The sequence below is a fragment of the Pithys albifrons genome, chromosome 28, assembly GCF_047495875.1.
Source record: "Pithys albifrons albifrons isolate INPA30051 chromosome 28, PitAlb_v1, whole genome shotgun sequence".
NCBI classification, from domain to species: domain Eukaryota; kingdom Metazoa; phylum Chordata; class Aves; order Passeriformes; family Thamnophilidae; genus Pithys; species Pithys albifrons.
Window position 1 is genome coordinate 3,363,662 of NC_092485.1, and position 18,329 is coordinate 3,381,990.

At 45.9% G+C, this 18,329-nt stretch overlaps 1 protein-coding gene across 6 annotated transcripts in view; it reads left to right on the forward strand.

The window, feature by feature from the left end:
• The window catches only part of KCND3 (potassium voltage-gated channel subfamily D member 3), a 131,095-nt gene that overhangs the window by 94,417 nt on the left and 18,349 nt on the right, over positions 1-18,329 (forward strand). For all 6 annotated transcript variants that reach the window (XM_071578536.1, XM_071578537.1, XM_071578535.1 and 3 more), the window contains one exon: positions 4,765-4,927. In XM_071578536.1, coding sequence (XP_071434637.1) covers positions 4,765-4,927 — 163 coding nt within the window. The remainder of the gene's footprint in view (positions 1-4,764; positions 4,928-18,329) is intronic.

Here is an 18,329-nt window from a genome sequence, read left to right on the forward strand (position 1 = left end):
CCTGAATGTTTGCACTATTCTGCTGAAAAAGGCAACAGCAGCTTTGCACACTTGGAGGAGTGAGCAGGTGACAGGATTAGGTGATTTGGATTAGATACTACAAAGAAATCCTTCCCTGTGAGGGTGGGCAGGCCCTGGCACAGGTGCCCAGAGAAGCTGTGGCTGCTCCATCCCTGGAGTGTCCCAGGCCAGGTTGGACGGGGCTTGGAGCAACCTGGGACAGTGGAAGGTGTCCCTGCCCATGGATGAGCTTTAAGGTCCCTTCCAACCCAAACCATTCAATGATTCCATGGACAGGACAGCAGGTGAGCAGCAGTTCCCTGAGCTTCAGAGAGCTGTGGGGTTTGAGGGCTGATTCCAGCAAGGAGGATGTCACAGGAAATGTGACAGTGATGAATTCAACCCTAAACAAAAGATCTAAGCACCTCCAGCCCTCTGACCATAGCTGGGAATTCCCTGCTCATTCCTCATGTGCAAAGCCAAGAAAGGAAGGAGTAATACTTGGGTTTGTTTCCACTGGACCATTACAAGTGATACAATCATTATCTCATTAAGGGTTCAAAGCACCATTAGCAAGATTGCATTGGACTTGCCCATATGAAATGGAGGGACAGGAGCTCCTCTGAGCTGTCAAATGCAACATGCACAGTCTGCCAATACAACTGAAACATTCCTGAGGAATTTCAGCCTCTTTTTCCTCTCCTTTGTGCAAATCTCAACATTGCCCAGTGAATTACTTACAGGATAAAAAAGGCTCTTTGCACCTGGAAAGCTACATGCTAATTCCATGCTTTATTCCAGCCCTTTCATGCAAAAGGCTTTCAAAATCACCATCTATTGTACAGCACATTATGTTAATACTCTGTCCTTTATTGTCCTAAAAGCAGAATTTACAGGCTGGAGTGAAATCTTCTTTTGACTCCCCTGTGCTGGGCAAAAGGTTAGAGAGATAAGGGGGCTCTCCCAGAGCTGGCAATGGCAGAGTGAGGCAGAAATACTGAATCAGGGGAAGCAGCACTGGTTGTGTTTGCAGCTCCATGAGCCATTTCAGCTTTCACAGGCTGGGTGTGAAAACCACACAGGCTGGCACTGCTGGGCAGGTGATGATCTTGGAGCAGTTAAACAGAGTGACAAGGAAAGCACAGCCCTGGCACAGGGTACCCAGAGAAGTTGTGGCTGCCCCATCCCTGGCAGTGTCCAAGACCAGGCTGGACAAGGCTTGGAGCAACCTGGGCTGGTGGGAGGTGTCCCTGCCCATGGCAGGGGGTGGGATGGGATGAGCTTTAAGGTCCTTTCCAACCCAGATTAATCTAGATTTTTATACAGGCTTAGCCATTTTCAGTTGCACTGTTGTCTCCTCTGCATCCAGTGAACCCCATGGAGATAAGGGGTCATTTATGGTCCAGAAGCCCCTGCCCAGCTCTGTGCCTTAGCCAGGCTGAAAGGTTGGTACATTAAAAGGCTGCTGGCAAAGAGTATCCTCTCTAAAGCTGTTTGTCATTGCCATTCCACCTTCCAGTGTCCCTGTACCACGGGATATTCCAGCTTTTTTCCTACAGTTCCCAGTTTCTGGGGCTGTGAATGTTGCACAGAGACACAGGATCATCAGAGATGCTGCGAGAGGCTATTTTTAGAGTGAGTCATTTGATGAGCTGTTCAGCACCTTATTTATTGCTGTCTCCAGCTGGGGACCTAAGCAGTGGCCAGACACCTCTGTGGCTAAAACCAGGACTCACAAGCAGTGACCTCTATTTGATAACACTTTCTCCACTGACAGAGAGAAAAACAACAGCACATTATGTTGTCAAGACTAATAGCTGCTAATTGGGGTGAGTGACATATGACCCCCTTTTCTATCCAAAGGACATAGAAGGCAAACTACAAATAAAATAAAAAAATGCTGAAGTTCTGCATCCAGTGTTTTCCAGTCCAAAGACTGAACACTGAAAAGTGGTTTCTTTTTTTGACACCTTCCAACAGCCCAGTGCTGTCTGGCAGCAGGTGCATCTCACCTGGCCCAGCCAGAGAGCAGAGCTAAGAATCCTGAGATGGTTTGGGTTGCAAAGGACCTTAAAGATCATCTCATTCCACCCCCTGCCATGGGCAAGGAACCTTCCACTAGATGAACCTGCCACCGAATCCAGCAACTGAGAACCAGCTCAGTGTGTTGCCATCTAAGTGGATTCCTGGCACAATAAACAGTGAATATGTTTGTCTCCAGGCACGTTGCACATCTGAGCTGCTGCTCAGCTCCAGCTGATGCTCTGGACCCTCAGCCTGTCCAGAAGAACAGGCCACGTGTGTTTACCCCAGATTTCTGTCCAACTGCTTTGCATTGTTAATATTTGCAAAGCAGCAGCACTGAGGACTCACTCTGGGTACATTCAGATTATGGGGCAGCTCCTGCTCTGGAAAGCCCAGCACCTACTTAACCAAGCAGGCAAAGAATAACTAATTAATTGCCATTTCTTAATGGGGAACCAAGGTGCAGAAAGTTGAAATGATTTACTAGAGGTCACGTAAAAAGTCTACTGAATTTGCAGCCTCCTGTTGTTTTCTTGTGGGCTCAAACATCCCTTTAGACCCTCTGAATGTTAATCATTACCCAGCTCTTCTATCTTCTGGCTGCTCTAATGAGATTATTGATGAATTACTTAAAATGCACTTTCTGCAGAAGTTTTTTAGATGACAAGTTGCCTTTTACTAAACAAATTAACTGGAAAGTTGAGTTCTCTCGTTCCAGTCTGGGGGAAAGAAGTTTGGGGTTTGAAATGCCTAATTAGTACTAACTGAAATCCAATATTTGAGTTTATTTGGCACTGTACCTGTTATAAATATGCCATTAGTAGCTTGTGGTGCCATCAGGATAAAAATAGTCACTCCAGGAACTAATATTGCAGGAGCTCTGTGTGTCAGGAGAGGAGCAGGACAATTGCAGCTTTAGAGGTTCATTCCAGACCTTGTCAAAGTCAAAGGGATTCCTCTCATGAAGTGCAAGGGGTTACAGATCAAGCTCCAGCTGGGTTTTCCTGGGATATCCCTAAACATTCCAGCTCACCAGGTCAGCCCAGTAAGAGCAGAGAATAAACCCCAAGTGCCTGGTGTGCCACTCCAGCCCAGGGGGAAGGATCCTGCAGAGTCCTCTCCATGGAGAACTCTGTGGTAAATCCACAAGTCAGTGCCACAGATTTTAGGCCTTGTTTTTGGGCAGTCTGCTCCAGACAGAGCCAAGTTCCTCATTCTGGTATCTCTCATAACAGTTTTGCAAATGAAGTTCTCCATCCCCCCAGCAAAACCCTCCCTTCTCCAAGACTTTCTCTCTCCTGGTGGTGTTTGAAAGCTCCTTCCCTGAAGTCCCAAGTAATGAGATAACTCTCAGTCTGCATGTAAGAACAAAACTCCCTGAGACAGACTGTGAGCCAGACACTTATTATTATCCTTTCTCCAAATGCACAGAAGGGCTTTCTCTCAGTGCTCTGGGTCACTGAGCTCATGTTTGAGGCATATGATTAATTTTCAGCCTTATTGTGTTAAGGGCCGGCAGGAGAAAAGTAGGACTTTTTTTTTTCAGGCCACTGTTAAATGAGGTAGAAGACCTTGTCACTTAGCAAGAGCTTTGGAACTATCTCTGTATAAAGCAGCAGCTAAAAAGTTAATGGACATGAAGAGCAATTATTGATTTGAGGGATTCTGAAGGGTGAAGGTGGAGCAGGATTTTGCTTGGGCTAAAGAAGCCTTAGTTAATGAAGCCTGGAGCACTTAACATGTAATGATTTCTGCTTTTATTCAGACCATCATACCAACAAGTTCTTGGAGGAGGGCAAGAAGTTCAGCTGATAAGAAAAGGTATTTTGAAATACTTGGGTTTCCCCTTGGATGTAAATTACTCTCAGCTGAACTCTGTTCCCATCAAAGCTCTTTGTTGGCCATATGCTGACATCAAAGGTAAAGATAAAGCCTTAACTGTAAAAAATCATTTTGCTTTTCAATATTTGCTGTATTAAACACTGGAACATCTCAGACAAGACCACAGAAATCCCAAACATCATCTGACAGCAACAAGGGGCTTCTCCAGATTTCAGTTTTCAGACTTTCTCCATAGCAGAGGGGCTCCAGCCCCCTGAGCATCTCTGTGGCCTCCTCTGGTCCTGCTTCAGCAGGTCCAGGTCCTCCCCATGGAATACAAATTACAGTTGAATATTTTGGGGTCAAACCCAGTGCAGAGGGTTTTTCTGAGTGTTTATCAGCTGGTCTCATAGCCCTGAGAATTCCCCTTTTACTCGACACAGACTCAGCAACCCCTAAATTTCTGACTGTGCAGATGGCCAGGAAACTGCTGGGCTTTGAAATGGGAGTGTAGATCAGTCTTCATTTGCACCTGGATATGAGGGAATGAAAATATATGAACCTGCTCCCAAGCAGACAGAGTTTGAAGTTTGCTAGAGCTCATCTAAGAGGTGGGTACAGAATGAGTGAGGAATTCAAATACTCAGCAGCTGCCTGAACAGGCAACAAAAGTGCTTTTCTTGAGTTCAGCTCAATCCACAGCCCAAGAGTGGTGTCAGTGGTCACTCAGCTTCATTCCCAGCCCAGGTGTGGTGTCAGTGGTCACCTCAGGATGCCACCACCACCAACTGGCACTTGGCATGGTGGATGTCCAAGCTGAGGTGTCCAAGCTGGACACACAGGTCTCTGTGGGCTCAGGGCAACCTGGCAAGGTGCTTTGTCTCAAGGAGGGGCTTCCCTTTGTGTTTCTCCCTGTAGTTATGGTGACATGGTGCCCAAGACAATCGCTGGGAAGATCTTTGGCTCCATTTGCTCTCTCAGTGGGGTGCTGGTCATTGCTCTGCCGGTTCCAGTCATTGTGTCCAACTTCAGCCGCATTTACCACCAGAACCAGCGAGCCGACAAGAGGAGGGCACAGAAGGTAAGTCCTCCCTGGAGAGCTCAGCCCCTGAGTGTCCCCACGGGCTGGGGGGTCACAGGGAACAGTCCTGGGCACTGCATGCACCCCCCACACCCCGAGGGCTCACCTTCCCACCCTCCTGTACAGACACAACCTCCCTCCTGGTGTTTTCCAGCTTCCAAAGCGCTGGGGTTATTATTGCTCACCTTTCCTACATACCTGTCTGAAATGAATATATATAATTATGTACACATAAAGCCTTAAATCATCACCAGGAGCTGTTTGTCCTTCTGGCTGCTTTGTTCCTGTGGTTTTGAAAACACCCATCCAACAACATGCAAACATGGACTTATCAGTGCACACACCCCTCAAAGCTGCAACTGTGACACTGAGAATACACAAAAGCCTCTGGAAGTGTGAGGGGATTACTGAATATTCCAAAATCTGAACAGTTTCTATCAGTATAAGCTTCTGAGTCGCTTAGAGATTTATTATATCTCTATTTCAATCTGCTAAATTACACCCAAACCAGAATCAGGGTTTTTACAACAACTGCAAACTAAAAGCCTGAGGTTCTTTTTCTCCCCATGGAATGATCTCTGCCAGAAATCCACGACTCAGGGGACCTGCTGGGGAACAGTAGTAGAAAGATGTGCTATTTCTGCTCCAGGCAAAGCATCTGGGCCATGCCTACTCCTCACATCTCAGGGAGTTGACAGCAAAGAGCTGAGATACAAGACCTACAAAACCACAAAATTTGGCAGTCAAAACACAACAGGAGAGTAGCAGAGAGACAGAGTCGTGCAGGAATCAGATGCAGCCTCTGGAAGTCACTGCTGGGTTTTACACATCCCTGCCTGAGGTTTGTCATCAAGCCTGTGAAACATGGGAGGTGTTTTTGAGGGGGAATTTGCTTTTTTGATCAGTCATACAATGTAACAGATTAAAAAAATGTAAAGATATCACCATGAAAGTCCACTCTGTGCCAGTGGGAAACCAATATGGGTCATTACATTCATTTAATGAATTGATTTGCAGAGTGAGCTGCCCAATGGGAGGCTGCACTCAGGCATAAGGAATTGAGATTCAACTTGAAACAGGAACATGGGACTTGTCAAGGCGTGGGAAGGACTGGGGAGCTCAGGCAGAGGTTCAAGGGGACGCTGTGCAATAGCCCATTTCAAGAACTGGAGACAGAGAAAGCACTTGTTCTACTGAAGCAGCACAGAGAGAGAAGCTGCTCCACAGCCCAGGCAGCAAAGAAGGGGGCAAGACTCCAACAAGGTTTGTGCCTGACCACGGAGCACATCAAAGAAGCTCCAGAAGTGACTCCAGGTCTGTGATTGTGGGTGAGGAAGTCTCTCTCCCTCTCCAGGCAGCAAACCAACCTTTCTTCTCCTGATTAACCTTTTTCTTTATTCACTGGCCTGTGATCCACTTGGTGACAGGGAAAAGTACCAGCACCTTTGATGCCAATGTGATTGATTGCAGCTTTTATAAGGTTTGCTGTATTGACACACACAGTGTATAATTTCTCCCCCATTTGAATTTCTAATTCCTTTGATATTGGTTGAATTTCTCAGCTGAGAAAGTTTTCTCAAGTCAGAAGTGTGAGTAATTTTCACATGATCATCACTGCATGAATACTAAAGAGAAGGAAAGAGAGAAGCACATTAATGACAGTCCCTCTGAGGATGGTCAGGACCTACACAGGGATCAGGGATCTCCTTGGACAGCAGACTTGTTCCAGCATCATCCCCAGTGAATCCCATCCTCAAAACCAGTTAAAACTCTGTCACCATCTAATTAAAGACACAAAGACTTCTCCAGGGCTTTTTCAAGCAGGTTTGGAAAAAGCTCTTTGCACTCTGAGTCCTTAAGTATAAAGAATCCACCAGTAGAAGCTCCTTGTGGACAGAATTTAGGAGACACAGCTCTGAAATAACACAGATGTCTCTCTAGAACTTAGTAAATGATTTTTCTTGTTTAACTGGAGAGTAGTTTGTTGGGTGTGTATTAGGACAAATGCTTTAGAATTTCTGTAACTCTTATAATGCCCTAACTTTGTCTCTTGACTGTTGAGGAGACTTCCTGGTCTGGCAGGAAGAGGTATTTAAATAGCAAAAATAAAGTACTGGGAGGTGGCTGTTACTCATCAGCATCTATTCTTCATCTAACTGAGAGGAAATGTTCCTCAAAAAGGAAAAGAAAGAACCCAAACCAAACTACCAGTGATTTAATAACTTTGTAGATAAATTATTCTTTGCCAAACCTGCACTGCAAGACAATTAATTACAAGAAGATCTGGCAATCTTAATTTATTGTGCCATGTCAACAGATTCTGTCCTCTGGCATGTAGCAAGGACCAGGCCAATCTGAATGGAAGATGAATTGATCATTTCTGACAAGGTTCATTCTGGTGAAGTTGTTATAGGTTTTTTTCTTCCAAAGACCTTTTTTTCCCCTTTTTTGACTGATGTGCTAAGAATAGACCTTCCTGACTTTGAAATGATGCTGTTCTTTAGTGAATGTCACAGCCTTGGTGTTTGAAAGAGAATGTGACACTTCAAGGCTTGACAATAGAATGATTTTGTAATTCAGATGATGCTGGAGCCTCTTTCACTGTGTTCAGTTTATAGCAAAGCTGCAAAGGAGAAGGAGAAAAGTGTGTGGTGCTGCTCTGGGGGCTCCACCTCCCACACCCACCTTTCCACCCTGGCAAGAAAGAGCAGAGGCAGCTGCTGACAGCTACTGAAATGCTGCTGTCCAAGCTGGCCTTGGGCACTGCCAGGGATGGGGCAGCCACAGCATCTCTGGGCAACCTGTGCCAGGATCTCCCCACCCTCACAGGGAAGTTTCTTCCCAACATCCAGTCTAAAACTGCTTTTTCACTTTGAGTCCCTCCCCCCTGTCCTGTCTCTGCAGTTCCTGATGAAATCACAGGTTAAGCCCCTGTGACTCTCAGCCCCAACTCCCTCCCATGTGAACACACATGTGCAGGTGAAGACACCAAGTCCTCCAAAGCACATTTAAAGCAGTTTTGGGCAGGCTCAGAAAGCACTCAGAGATAGAGGGGCTGCTGAAGTGCCTGGAAATACCAACAACAGTCTAAAGTCTCTAGAGCAGCCCCACAATGGGCTGGAATTTTGTCCAGTTGTTCTGGATCTGAGTTTGGAGGAAAACAAATGTTCAAAGAGGGGCCCCTTACAAAATGAGGTATGGACAGCAGGAGGAGAGTGTAAATGCTCAGATGCTGCAAGGAAAAAAGAAAAGCCCTGTTTGAAGTGCTGTTTATCCTTTAAGAGCTAGATTTGCTAAATGAGCTGAGATCCTGGGCTGGCTGACAGTCTCAGGAGGATTGGCACTGGTTTCAGTGGTGCATTTCACAAGGACTAAACTGGATCTGTCTGCAAATACCAAACTTCAGCCATCACAGCACTTGGGTTCATGTCTGCAGTAAATATACTTTTGACAACTGCAGCCTCTTAGTCTGTTCAATTCATTTCATTTATTATCTGGTGGCCTTTGACTCTCTGAGAACGAGCAATGTGCTGCAAAAGCCTTGAGACACTTCTCATTTCATCCTTCAGGCTGTAAGTTTCCAGAAAAGAACCAAACACAGATTTAGGTAAGGACTACACAGGACAAAATCATTTTGTAGAGCTGCTCTCACTCAGAACTGTAATATTGAAGTGAAAACTGTATCACAGGCTCTCAAAAAGCAGATGGTATAAATCAGGTGAGGCAGAGAAGTGGCCACATTGGCTGGGGGCTGATTAAAGCACTCAATCACAGAGCCAATCCCAGCAGAGGAGAGGGAGGATGGATGAGGGAGAAACTGGATCTATTCAGATGGAAGTGGATAAGAAGTAGACGGAGGGAGGTTATTGCAGACAACGAGAGCTCCTCGTGAGATGGTTCCACACAGGCAGCTCTGACTCTGCAGCCTGAGCAAGAGGTAACTATGGAGATGCTTAAAAGGGGCTTAAGCCAAAAGGAAGGACACAAATGTGTGATTGTTCTGAATGAGACATGTTAGAAACAGGCTGTTCCAGACCCATCCATCCCTCCTGGAGGCACAGAGAGCAGGGCTGGAGTGAGCAGGGGGGATGCAGAGGGGAGATGGGGCCAGGAGGACACTCAGCTTGGGGCTGTGTCATTTCCCATTCCCAGGAGAAGGGCAGCCCACACACCTGCCAATAACCAATAATTGATTTGCTGCAGAGCAGGGGAGTCAGCTTGGAAATGCTGTTTTCCAGCTGACACCTGAAATTTGGGAGGTGGGTTAGTGAACTCTAGAGCGTGGAGAACAGAAGGGCCAGAAAAAGCGAGAGGAGCAGAGCTGTGAGCTGTCTAAGGAGAGCTCACAGCAGAACATGACTCAGTTCCCAGCAGGGGATGGGGTTGGGAACTTAAGGAGAGGCAGAAACAATAAGGTTAAAACTGGAGCTGGCTGACATTTAAAAAACATGGTTTTTTCAACCACAATGAATCTGAGTGGAATATGTTGTTGTTGTTGTTGTTGTTGTTGTTGATATTTAACAGTCTTTGACAGGGGGAAAAAAGGTTTTTATCTTTTTTTTTAAAGCTATTTCATTTTTGCTGGGGTAGGTACCTCTTTCTCTTCCTCCTCTGTTTGCTGTTTGTCACATCCCTTACTAGAATTCAGGGGAGAGGGAAAGAAACCCAAAGAGACAAATAAGGCAACCAGGAATCCTGCCTCTTTTCTTTCATATCATCGAGGAAAGCAAAATGACATTTTCCATCAGTTCAACTAGTTCAAATTCCCAAAATCTCAAACTGCCTATGACAAGTAGATGTCTCCTCTGAAAGGAAGGGCTGCAATCAGTGTGCTCCAGCTTAGAGGTTCAGCCTCCAAAGCCAGCCCATATCTCCAAACATCAAAGCCTGTTGTCAACAGTGGCCCAGTGCCCAGCTGAAATTATTTCCACACATACCCAAAAGCTGCTCTACATTTATTTCACGCCTTGAGGCATCACATCTCTGTCATAACAAGGTTACAGCCCACAACGTACAAGAACTCAACTAATCCACCCTCAGGGTCTGCCCGTGGTCACCTGAGCAAGAGGGTGGCCCTTTCCCCAGCAGTTGGAAGGCCAGGTTTATGTGGCAGCCTCTGTCCAGATGGCTCCATTATGTAGCACAGTTGGTAGGATTTGTTATGGATAATGTTGCCCACTCCATCCCAGATGTCTAAATAAATGCAAGCTGAAATCGCCTCATCAAGGAGACCTGGATGCAAAACATGCAGCCAAAAAACCTTGGGAAGCCCTATCCTGCTTTGGAATTGGCTTCTGGTGATCAGATTCTCTGCTGTTACCTTTATTATCTACTTAACACTTTACCACTCTGCCTCAATAACCAGAATTGAGTGGGCTGGGCACAGTTTAGCCCCCAAGAGTTCCCAGGCTCCATAATGAACAGAGCTCACACCCCTGTCTGGATTGATGGATATGGATATACCCACTGGGTCAGGAAAAATCATAACTGAAGTGGGTGTAAATGGTAGTAGAGCTTGTTGTGGTTACTAATTTGTTCCATGGCAGTGATAAGCAAACATAGGATGACATTTGGGGCTGACATGAGTGTCTCAGACCTTTAATCTCCTGCCAGGTCGATGGGAACACTCTGCAGTCACCCAGCACATCTGCAAGGGCCACTGCAGACCTTTCCTGCTCACACACTGCCCACCTCGAGGAGTTCTGGGCTCCCAGTCCTGCACTCCTCCCACTCCACCCAGCAGCAAAGGCTGACTCAGAACAAGCCTTTGTAGTCTGAAGGTCCTGAAAACCCATCAAACAGTAACTGCTGGTAACTTCTGCAGCGCACCAGGCTTTACTCCAGCACTAGACAGGTGCTCTCCAGGCATAAGCAGGAGCCTGCCCTTCTCTTTCATCTCCCCATTGTCAAACTCTGACACCACAGCAGCCTTACCCTCCCATATTTCCCTCTGTGACTCCTTTATTCATGCCTTAAACTGGGATAAATCCACTTCTTTCCCTGGCTCGGTGGATTCTTGCAGAGTAAAGCCACAGACACACAGAAGGCCATAAAGTGAAACCATCTTATGTCAATAATTGTCCTACCCAGGGTTTTTAATTTGTCCAGCAGAGCTTTCTGTGCTCGCAATTCTCATTCCCTCACCTCACAAGGCAGCAGAAGCCACAGCACGAGCCCAGTCACAGAGAACAGCAAAGGCTGTCAGACAGTGGTTAATGAGCAGGCAAGGGAATCAAGAGTGTGCATAAAACGTACAGATAATATCCCAAAAAATATCTGTATGGGGAAATCAGAGCCTGCCTGTGAGCACTGCAGGAAAAGGGAGAGCAGTTCAACCCACGGGACAAACTGCTCCATAGGAAACATTCCTCATTCCTCCTCTGCCTCAGCCCAGCAGAACTCCTGTTTAGGATGTAAACCAAAGAATTCCAGCCGCCTGTTCCCCATGGAAGTGCAGCCCTTCGGCCCCAACTCAGCCCCATCTCCAGCAAAGACAATAACAAAGAGCGACTCCCGGCGCGTTCGTGTCCCACGCGGAGCATCCCCCGAGTGAGGACCACCAGGAGCCGCTCCAGCAGGAGCGGGCAGGGATGCTGGAATGCCGGAATGCCCACACCCGGGCCAGGACAGCGTGGAGCCGGGACGGCCCCGGCAGAGCTTCAGCACCCAGGACAGAGCCAGCCGGGCTCCTCCCGCCGCATCTGCCAGGGCGGGCACACGGCCAGCGCCTTGGCACTGCCAGCCTGAGGATGTGAGCCCAGACACGCGTTCTCCCAGAGCCTTCACTCCAACAGCAACCACGGCATGGCTTTGGGATGGGTTTCGGATGGGTTTGGAATGGGTATTTTCCCTGCTAATGTACGAGATTTGTGCCCAGAACCTCCAGGAGCAGCTTCAGTAAGAAAGGAATTGCACCACGAGTTTGTTGGTGTGTGATGAGTTCTGGGCAGTTTTGGTTGCCAGCAGGAGGCACTTTTCTCATTAATGCTGGAAACTCGTAGCACAGGGAAGAGGGATGGAGGACAGAACCCCCTGACTCCTGTCAGGTACCTGTCCCACAGAGGTGGCACACACTGTAACCAAGTGCTGGAGCATGTCCAGAGAAGGGAATGGAGCTGGGAAGGAGCTGGAGCAGCAGGAGCAGCTGAGGGAGCTGGGGGAGATCATTCTGGAGAAAAGGAGGCTCAGGGGGACCTTCTTGCTTTCTGCAACTCCTTGAAGTAGGATGTAGCCAGGGAGGATCTGCTAGCAGGGAGCAGGGACAGGATGAGAGGGAATAGCCTCAAGCTGTGACAGGGGTTAGGCTGGACATCAGGAGGAATTTCCTGATGGAAAGAGTGGTCAGGCTTTGGAAGGGGCTGCCCAGGGAGGTTTGGAGTCCTCATCTCTGGAGGTGTCCAAGGAACGACTGGATCTGGCATTCAGTGCTGTGGGCTGGGGGACAAGGTGGGCATCAGGTACAAGTTGGACTCAGATCTTGGAGATCTTTTCCAACCTCAATAACTCTTTGACTGCCAGGGAGCAAGACAAGAGCCCCACCATTATCTCTTCCCTAGACTTCATTCCATGGGGGAGAATGAAGGGCAGAGATTTTACAGACTTATTTTTTTCTCACATTTCAAGCCCTTGTGGTCACTGTCCCCATCCCACCCACCCACGTTTTCACCACCTTCCAGGGCAGGTGTGAGCAGCACTGTGTGAGCAATTCCCTTCCTTTCCTGTAGCTACCCCAGGCCTCCACATCATTAATTAGCTCCATCTATCAGAGCGAGTGAGTTGACATGTGACACCAGATCAAATTCTGTTAATTCTTCCATCCCCTGAATACTTTATAGCCTTTAATTAGGGGTGTGAGCTCCGTGAAAGATGTTACAAGTGTGAGATCTGGAAACACAGATAAAAAAAGACAGACAGATAAATCACAGGCAGACAGATGCTCATCACACTTGGCTTGCAGTGAAACACAGAACCTTAGTTCAGGCTAATGGAGAGCAGCAACATCTCTGGTAATGATGCAGAAAAACATGAGGGAGTTTTCTTGAGATTTGTATTAAGTAACACAATTCTACACGGATTTCAACACCCTGAACAACTCAAACTACACCAGATTATTCCCACCAGATCTGAGCACCTATTTAACCACCCATCCTTGGAGCAATTTTCACCCAAGCTCTAAAATCTGTTATAGCACTAAAAATGTAAGACATCTAAGTAGGAAATTCTTGTGTTATTGTTTCAGGAAGGGAAAGAGTAGGGAAGAGAGCTGGCTTTGGCAGTCAGCTGGACTGGTGGAGTGGGAACTTCAGCACAGAGGAAGCTTTGACTTTCAGCCAAGGTGCAGCAACTGTGTAAAAGATAATTCAGTCAAGGAAAAACTGTCCATCGGGTCAGTTCTTACAGAGATCAAGGTCTGACTGTAGCTCTTGTTGGGTGGATGAATACGGAGATAACTTGGAAAAGGTATTAAAAATAAGCAGGGCATCTTCAGGGGATAAAAATATGAAAAGGCCTCCAAAAAATGTCAAGCAAAGGGATAAAGTGAGAATTGTCAAGCTCTACACACACACACACACAAAGTGAAGTTTAGTTTAGTTTAGTTTTCTTTATTTTTCTCAGGAGAATGCAGGAAACACCAGAAATGGGATAGTCTGTGTGGAAAAAAAATGACAATACAATGGCAGCCAAATAAAATGGCAATGAATAAACAGAGGCTGGGAATCAAAAGAGGTTTTGTAAACAGAAAAATTAAATTTTAAAATAAATGCCCTGTAGGAGGAAGAGCTTCACTAAGTTTGAGCCAGAGCTTGTAAATCTCAAGATGAAAATGTACAAAAAGAAGTTTACAATAGGAAGGGACCAGTCCAAGTGCTCTAAGGGCTTCCTGCCCATCCTGCTTTTCTCTGTGAATTTTGCATATAATGATAATTTCAAAATTCTGTGTTTAATCAGCCAGGATATCTGTGACTGGTAGAGAAACCCAGGTCCATTAAACTCCATATTCTGTGCATTGTTCTATAAATAGGTTGAACATCATGTTCTTCAGTGTTGGAAAAGATTAAACGATAAAGTTCATTGGAAATGATGTTCTGTTGCTTTAATGGTGCCAAGGGTAAGGTAGGATTAAAAGGAAAGGCACAGAGGAGGAGAGGGGAATCTTTCATCTCTGGAAAGTAATGAAGAGGCCCAAAATAAGATCAAGGTCTGACTGTAAGTGGTTCTATCAAATTATATAGGAATATAATGAGTTTTACACTATCTAATTTCCATATGCAGCTCTATAACATCTCCCCCAAAGCAAAAGTGACAGAATATTTAAACTTGGCTCAAAAGCTGTTTAATGTAAAGATTGGAGAGGAAGGAAAATTTAAATGTGCATACTTTGTTTCTTAGGGGGAAAATGTTAAAAAGAGAAAAAAAAGAGGTAGTTTGTAGATCATGTAGTGCTGCTGCCCCTCCAGTGCCTGCCCATTCCACAGCCAGATGGGCCATGGATAGCAGGATAACAACTGGTACTTATTATATGGACCATTTGCTTTTTAAACAGCCGTGATTTCACTCGCCATCCAAACCCGTGTAACAACCCCCAGCCCTGATCTGGCTCTCCAGCCTGCTCTGTCAGGGATGGCAAAGCTGCTTCCCAGTGTCCTAATCAGGACAGATGAGCAGTGGCACCTCATTATACTGAGCAAAGCACTCCACGGACAGTAGATCCATTCAATGTCTTGTCCACAGCATTATTTTCCAATGCTTTTTAAAAATGAAGGATTTTCCATGTTCTGCTTGGCCAGGAGGAAGGACCACGACAGCCTGAGGAGCTGGGCTGGGTTCCACCAGATGGAGGTTCCATCCACTCCCTCTCCAGGTTACATTTGTGCACTGAGTTCCCACTCAGAAGTACAAACTGAAGCCTCTGCTGAATTCCTTTCTGAGTTTTATGCTAAAAATGAGTCAAAGGTACCACAGACAAGACCATTTTAGGGAGGTGAGAACACAACTACGAGAAGATGCTTTTTTTGCCATTCCACACTCCAAGCCTTGGTGTTAAGGCTGCACAAACTCCTGTTTAACTCTACAATCTGCTTGTTACCTTTTCCATAGCCTAAAATCAACCACGTTCTTTCCATCAGGAATTTAAGCCCCAACCCCAAACTAGCAACAGATACAGACAAAAGCAAGAAAATCAAGATTTGCTGAATGGCTGCAGTATTTCACCTTGAGAATAAAATTCAGATATTCTGGTGATCACTTTTGAAAGCAGCTTCATTTCAGCCTTAAAGGACCAGTGGGGGACTTGAACTGCAGCAGTCACCGATAGGTCTATTCAAATTCAAACTACTAATTGTTTAGGAATTAGCACTGTTAATTATCTTGTGTAGCTGCACTTTCTGCCAGGAATCCTCTTAGTGTGGGTTTAAGGATAAATGTAGATGGGATATGGATGGAGCACCTCTGACATGAGGAAAGGCTGAGGGAGCTGGGACTTCTTAGATTACAAAAGGAAGGCTCAGGGGGATCTCATTGATGTATATAAATATATTCGGGTTTCCATCTTTGGAGATATTCAAAAGCCACCCCTGGGCAACTGGGTGTAGGTGGACCTGTTTGAGCAGGGAAGCTGGACCAGATGAGCCATGATATGACTTCCAGAGGTCCCTCCCAAGCTCAACCATCCTGTGAAGGTTAATGCTGACAACAGCTCCACTCCCAAAAGGGAGAAGTGGATGCAGGACCTGTGCACGTAGCACTGACACACTCCAGCCACTCCTTGCTCAAGTACAGAAGGACTGGAGGGCTGAAGTTGTCTGGCAAACACAAAACTGTGTCATAGGCTGTAGCTTAATAGTTTATTAGACCACATAAATCAAGAGTGAGCGTTATTTCCATAAGAACTAGATGAAAATCATTAATAAATAATAATTAGCTGTTTCCTGAGCCTGCCATCTGGTAAGCAGTTTCCCCAGCCAGCAGCTCCTGCTCCTTGCACTTCTCCAAAAAGCTAAAAGATGAACCCAGGCTAGTTTTCCTCCTGGGCCAGTCCCTTTGGAAAGTGCAGACACCAAGATGCTAACATGCTCCCCACTGCACCTCAGCTCTCCTCCTGGACAGGTCTTTTCTGCTTATTCCAAGTCTCCAGTCTCTTGAAAAACAGTAAAACCCAGAAGTTCTCGAGCCCTGCCTTCCATCCTGCCCTCAGAAACACGTGGGCTCCGAGATAACCAAATTAATCATTCTAACCTGTAAGTGGCTGTCATTAGTATTATTATTTTCATCATATAAATTATCTTCCAGATTAGGTCATATGCATTTTGAGATCCTGTGGTTTCCTAGCAACTCCTCTCCCCACTCTCCATGCAGACACCGTGTGCTGCTTTCTTTTCCTTTTTTAGACTCTGTGCAGGGGTTATATTCAGTAACAGTGATCTCAGGCCTGGCCCTGATGACCTTTAGTCTGTCACATTTGGGGGGATAAGATGAGGAAGACAGCTATGCCCCCCTCTCCAAAAAAGACATTTGCAGTAGTAAAAGAGAAAGCCACAATCCTCCACTTGTCCATCTTCTGTCCTCAGAACAGAAGCACTGAGCTCTGCAGGACAGGGATGGCAAAAACATCCCCACCTGTGGTGAAAACAGGCAGAAATTGGAAGATCTTAAATCCCTTTGTTACTGTCAGGCTCGATCAAAGCATCACATCCCACACAAACAGACGACAGGTACTTAAATATCACACAGAGCTTGTGGCACCTGGGAGAGACGCTTTCCAAATAATTCCCATTTCCACACAGACTCTCCCAGAAAAACCTGAACTGTTGCTTTAGAGTTGTTTCCAGCCCAATGTAGGAAACTGTCTGGAGGGCCAAACCAATTTTAGGCACCAATTTTAATTAACTTCCCTAGCTGAGTTAATCAAGATATCTACCAAATTTAATCACGATGGGGACACGGCGTTGGGCGACGTGATGATCCAGACAGTCTTTTGTGTAAGAATGGGATTAACTTCTGTCCTGCCCCACTGACATTTTTTAAAATAACAACGTCTGCTCTAAACTACAAAAGCTGTGGGGCTTAATTATTTAGATAACTGGTGGCCCTGTTTCAAAAAGAAAAGGGAACAGACCTCAGAAATGAACCATCTCCAGTCCACATGGAGTACAGCTATTAATATTTGATCCCCTCCTAGCCTGGAGGCAAAGGGAATAATGTTCATTACAACAGCCTGAGACTGAAGCCACTTGAACAATTGACTGAACTGGGGGTGAGGAGGAAACCTTTCCTGCTACAGGTGAGCTGAGTCGGGGCACTCTGGCAATTGCTGCAGCAAGGGAGGAATTTTGGGAAGCACAGAAAGAAATGGGAGTCCTCAGTGGTGGAGCCTCCCTGCAAAGACCATCCCTGCACCCCAAATCCAGCCCTGATGACAGAAGATAAGATCACTGGGAAAAGGAACAGAGGCACAAAGGCATATATTTGCATATAGAAGAAATAATTTAATGGCAGTGTAATTATCAGGAACAGAGGAACAATGGAACTGGAAAAGGGAATATCCTTTAGTCCCGTGTTCCCTGCTCACCCCCTGACTCATATTCACTAGCAGGAGTCCCTGTGGATTTTTGGATTACAGCCTCAGGTCCTAAAACAACAGAGCAGTTTGGGAAAGTTTTCAGAAAAAACTGAAGATCCAATTTCACTATTTTTTCTTGTCTTCTCAGTCTAATTCTTGCAAATCCAACTCGTGCCCCTTTCTCAGGGTGACCAGATTGGACCTTGGCCCCAGCACAGGGATTTCACTCTCATATGCTGATTAGGAGCCCCAGCACTAAAATGGGACAGTGAAATTTAGGTGAAGTATAGAAAATAAAGTCAATTTTGGATGTCCCCATTTTGGGGGGGTGTCCAAAGACGACCTATTTTTCAGCCTGGTCATAGTCTAAGTCACCCAGTTAAAGCTGCAAACTTGTACCTTGTCCATGTCTTTGCCTGGGAAATGGTCTGTTTGAGCAGAAGGTCTTGAGGTTAAACAAATCTTTCAAACACTGAAGGCCAGAGTCACTCACACCCTTCCAGAACTCCTGGAGTGACTCTTCTCCTGGACCCACTGCAGATACTTTATTCTTCCTACAGTGTCTACCCATTAGCACCTCTAATTAGAAGGGAAAATCACGAGCTCCATGTTATTTAAAGGATTATGCAGCATTTTAAACTACACCACAATGTAATTATTTTTTAATAGCCGCAGCTATTTCATGTATTTACTTTTAATGGTGTTTGAGTCATAAATTAACTGTAGAAAAAGGCAAATCAGCTCTTGACAGAGGAGCAGGCAGCAAATGAAAAGAAAAACTAAAATGCTAAAAGGAACCATCCAAAACTATCAGAAAGGAAGAGGGCATTACTTTTTCTTGTT